Source organism: Trichinella spiralis, assembly GCF_000181795.1.
Source record: "Trichinella spiralis strain ISS 195 chromosome Unknown Scfld4701, whole genome shotgun sequence".
Classification (NCBI taxonomy): Eukaryota; Metazoa; Nematoda; class Enoplea; order Trichinellida; family Trichinellidae; genus Trichinella; species Trichinella spiralis.
In genome coordinates, this window is record NW_003531640.1 from 1 (window position 1) to 3,593 (window position 3,593).

The following is a 3,593-nucleotide window of genomic DNA, read 5'->3' on the forward strand; positions in this document are numbered from 1 at the left end:
TATTTCTTAGCAAAAAATTCATCGCTTGCTGCTTGGATTTATCCATCAAATTTCCCTGTATTGTACGAGTGACCGAAATGGATGCATCTTTGAACTTGAATAGAAAAAATAATATCAAATAATGCAAAATCAACAATTGAACGTAGTTTTATTTTAAAATGAAAACAAAAAAAATTATTTTAAAATTAAAGTATACCTTTGATTTTCCTTCCTGAGCAGCCGTTCCAGTGTACAATTTGCTGCAGTGATCGCCGTTCAGTGTCCAACAAGCTTTGAACAATTCCACAAAACGCGTGCAGATATTCGCCTTGTCCGACAAGCCAAGAGCTGCTAACTGTTGTTGCAATATTTTCAAGCCAACCAACGACTGCACTGAATTTGTTCTATCCAAACAATCCAAACAATTCACTCTTAATACACCTGTTTGCTTCCTGAAATTCATTAGTTTTATTTAAAATTAAACAATTTATTATAATAAAACAACAAATAAATTATTGTTATTCAAATAGTAATATTTATTACCTCAACAATTCACTACCGCTGCAATGGAAAAAACCATGAGTACTGACGAGAGTTTCTAATTTCGGCCAAAGTTTTTTCAAACACTCAGATCTGCTGCTTCCCTTCGCTTCAGAATGCAAATCAAACGAAATAAATGGAATAACTGAATCAAAAGTCGAATCTGAATGAATCGTCTAAACCAATTCAAAATCACCCAAATAACCACAAAAAAAAATAACAAATGTCTACTTGATATGATTCGGATAGAGTATTTTCATCATTTTTTGTTCCCAACAAATTAATAATTGCTGCACTGCCATAACAAATTTTCATTTGTTGAAAATGTCTAAAGCATACAAAAAAAAGATTAAAGAAAAAAAAATACTTTACAATTAAGCAGTTGCACTTTTCATAAGCTACTAAACTAGCTTCCAAGCTACGGTTGATTTTGATTTTATGCGAGCCAACTTGAATGCCCGGCTGATCCCAAAACAGTGGCACCGATCCGCGAACCTGCACGTGCGATACCACATTGTCGTTATAGAAAATTACCTGCAAATCAATATAGAATAACAACAACAACAATAAATACAGTAAATAAGAAAGTATGACTTTGAAAACAATCTACTTGTTCGGTTTCGATGAAATTAGCAACATTGCCAAAATCATTAACACCACGAACATTGAACCGCGTTCCCATCCGTTCACTGCTTATCCTGGATATTATGCAAGCTTTGGCTTGTTGGTGACCAACGTAGGCGGTTTTCACTTCAATGACGCCGCATATGCAAGGCGTCACCCAATCTTCTGCATCAATGCCAAATTGTTGCAGATGCGAACGTAAAGTTAAATTCCTAACGTGAAAGTATTTTTAAAATTTCACATAATTAAATAATCACCCATCTTACATTAAAAATTATTATTATATAATGAAATTTCTAGAATAAAAGATTTTTAATATGCTTTTTTCTTTCTTTTTTTTAGTTATAAATTATCGTAAAAGTTACAAACTGTTTACATATTCAATATTGAAAATTGCGAGAAAATCAATGATAATCGATACTTTTTATGTGAAGCAGATTTATTAATGTGAAAGTAATCGATTTCCACCAAAAGGTCGATCACATTATTTCATATCAAAATATACAATAAATAAAAGTGCAAATAGTTTATCACGATAAAGCTTATCAATTTTCAATCAGAATATCATCAGACATCATTATCTTACCAGTGAAATCGAGTATCGCCTTTTTTATTATTGAGAAACTGACGTTGCATTGCTAAACTAATATCGACAAACGCGTTCTGGGCATTCGACCAGCCAAACAAGAATAATCCGCATGAAAGTAATTTTTGAATCTAAAACATCAAGGCAAACATTTTAAAAATGCACGACAACATTTCCAAGTGCAGTTACTTGAATAATACGAGGATCAGAAGGTTTCTGGTTTAAATCTCCCCAAAGTGGCAAACAGTTTACATCAGTAATGCGATACGCTTCACAGTTAAACAGTTGACCAATTAGACTGGCATTTTTGACAACGATTAAGTATTGAACGAAAGAACCCTCAGCTAAAAAAGCATGGGTTTAATAATTATAATTTCTAATAAATAAAAATAATACTGCATTACTTTCCACAACAGGAAGAGATAAAACACCCAAACAAGCGTGCACGTCGCATATTTTATTACAATCACTCTTCAATATCAACCATTTCTTTTGATCTACAATTTTATTTTTATTTAAATAAAAAGAATATCAGTTGCGCATTTACCTAAAGATAATACGACACCATTGGCAAAGCCAAGCACGCAGTCCTTGTTGCGTGTGTTTTCCAACAAAATGATGTTTCTCCTTGCCGGCAGCATTTAAATACACGCTGTACGTTCTTCCAAATGGCATTACTTTGGCATCATAATTTTAAAAATATCCACAACTGTACAGTTCTGAAAAGTAAACTAGTATCATATTAACTTTACTACTTCATTACTATCATACAATACTTTCACTGTAATCAAATATTAAACATCACAGTAAAATAAAAGTATCAAAAACTAATACAATAAAATAAAAATAATATTCATATTAATAGTATTTTTCTGTCTCGTGAACTTATTCTAACACATAAAGTTTCGAATCGATAACTTTGTATAAGTTAAACGTAAATGTAAAAATCATTGTACTAACTAAATGCTACCCTATCAGATACATGAAGTCTTAAAATGAATAATTGTAAGAAGATATATTTCATGTTATGAATTACCAAACTTTGATCGGGTTGAATTTGAATTGATGGCGTGTAGAAAATAAATATCGTGATCTCAAATTTTTAATAAAAGCATCATAAAGAAATAAAATAACAGTTATCCGTTGACAACTGGCATGCTTATAAGTTGAAGCAATGAAAATAAACTGTAAACAACAAGGTTCAAACTTGAACGGATTACTGTATTACAGTAATGTTTCGTTGCATTACTGTCTTATAATATTATTAAATTGCATGGTTGTCATTATTGAATGTTTTTTATTGCAGAGTTTTATTTTATTTAAATTAAAGTAGTTTTGAATTTATCATCACGCGTTTGACCTCCATTTGCGTGATTGATTTGTTTCACATTTTCAAAAAGATGTCACAGATTTTTAGTATTAGAGTTGTTGAACACTGCCATCTGGAATTTTTCAGTTTATCTAAATTTTAATTAGCTTTTATTTCTTATTTTATTTTAGAAATGGATTTTCAACACAGAGCTGGTGGTAAGACCGGCACCGGCGGTGTAGCATCATTTTCGGAAGCTAACCGAGACCGACGCGAGCGTTTAAGGCAATTGGCTTTGGAAACAATTGACTTGAACAAAGTAATGCGTTCAGAATAGATTTCAATTGCATAATTATACAATAACTACCTTTCAGGATCCATATTTTATGAAAAATCATCTTGGTGGCTATGAATGTAAATTGTGTTTAACTTTGCATAACAATGAAGGCAGTTATTTGGCTCATACGCAAGGCAAGAAGCATCAAGCAAATTTGTACGTTTTTGATTTGTAACAACATGGTATAAATTCTATGAGTGAGCGTTTATTTTACTAGA

General features: G+C 31.6%; 2 protein-coding genes across 2 annotated transcripts; one reads left to right on the forward strand and one right to left on the reverse strand.

The window, feature by feature from the left end:
- Positions 1 to 45: 45 nt before the first annotated feature.
- On the reverse strand, positions 46 to 2,370 carry Tsp_13056 (synaptojanin-1). The gene is made up of 10 exons (XM_003367180.1): positions 2,277 to 2,370; positions 2,134 to 2,226; positions 1,919 to 2,073; positions 1,802 to 1,860; positions 1,130 to 1,355; positions 887 to 1,053; positions 751 to 847; positions 523 to 695; positions 197 to 431; positions 46 to 87 (listed from the first exon to the last, which is right to left on the reverse strand). Exons 1-10 carry the CDS (start codon positions 2,368 to 2,370, stop codon positions 46 to 48), a joined length of 1,341 nt encoding a protein of 446 aa, XP_003367228.1.
- An 861-nt stretch (positions 2,371 to 3,231) lies between these two features.
- On the forward strand, positions 3,232 to 3,550 carry Tsp_13057 (splicing factor 3A subunit 2). The gene is made up of 2 exons (XM_003367181.1): positions 3,232 to 3,357; positions 3,413 to 3,550. Exons 1-2 carry the CDS (start codon positions 3,232 to 3,234, stop codon positions 3,548 to 3,550), a joined length of 264 nt encoding a protein of 87 aa, XP_003367229.1.
- The last annotated feature ends 43 nt before the right edge of the window (positions 3,551 to 3,593 follow it).

Excerpts from the sequence above, each read along its gene's own strand:
- Tsp_13056 (XM_003367180.1), bottom strand. The coding sequence starts at position 2,370 with ATGCTGCCGGCAAGGAGAAACATCATTTTGTTGGAAAACACACGCAAC. Across the intron at positions 2,074-2,133 it reads ATCTCTTCCTGTTGTGGAAA|CTGAGGGTTCTTTCGTTCAA; the intron begins GTAATGCAGTAT and ends ATGCTTTTTTAG. Across the intron at positions 1,356-1,801 it reads TGGTCGAATGCCCAGAACGC|GAATTTAACTTTACGTTCGC; the intron begins GTTTGTCGATAT and ends CTTTCACGTTAG.
- Tsp_13057 (XM_003367181.1), top strand. The coding sequence starts at position 3,232 with ATGGATTTTCAACACAGAGCTGGTGGTAAGACCGGCACCGGCGGTGTA. Across the intron at positions 3,358-3,412 it reads AAACAATTGACTTGAACAAA|GATCCATATTTTATGAAAAA; the intron begins GTAATGCGTTCA and ends ACTACCTTTCAG.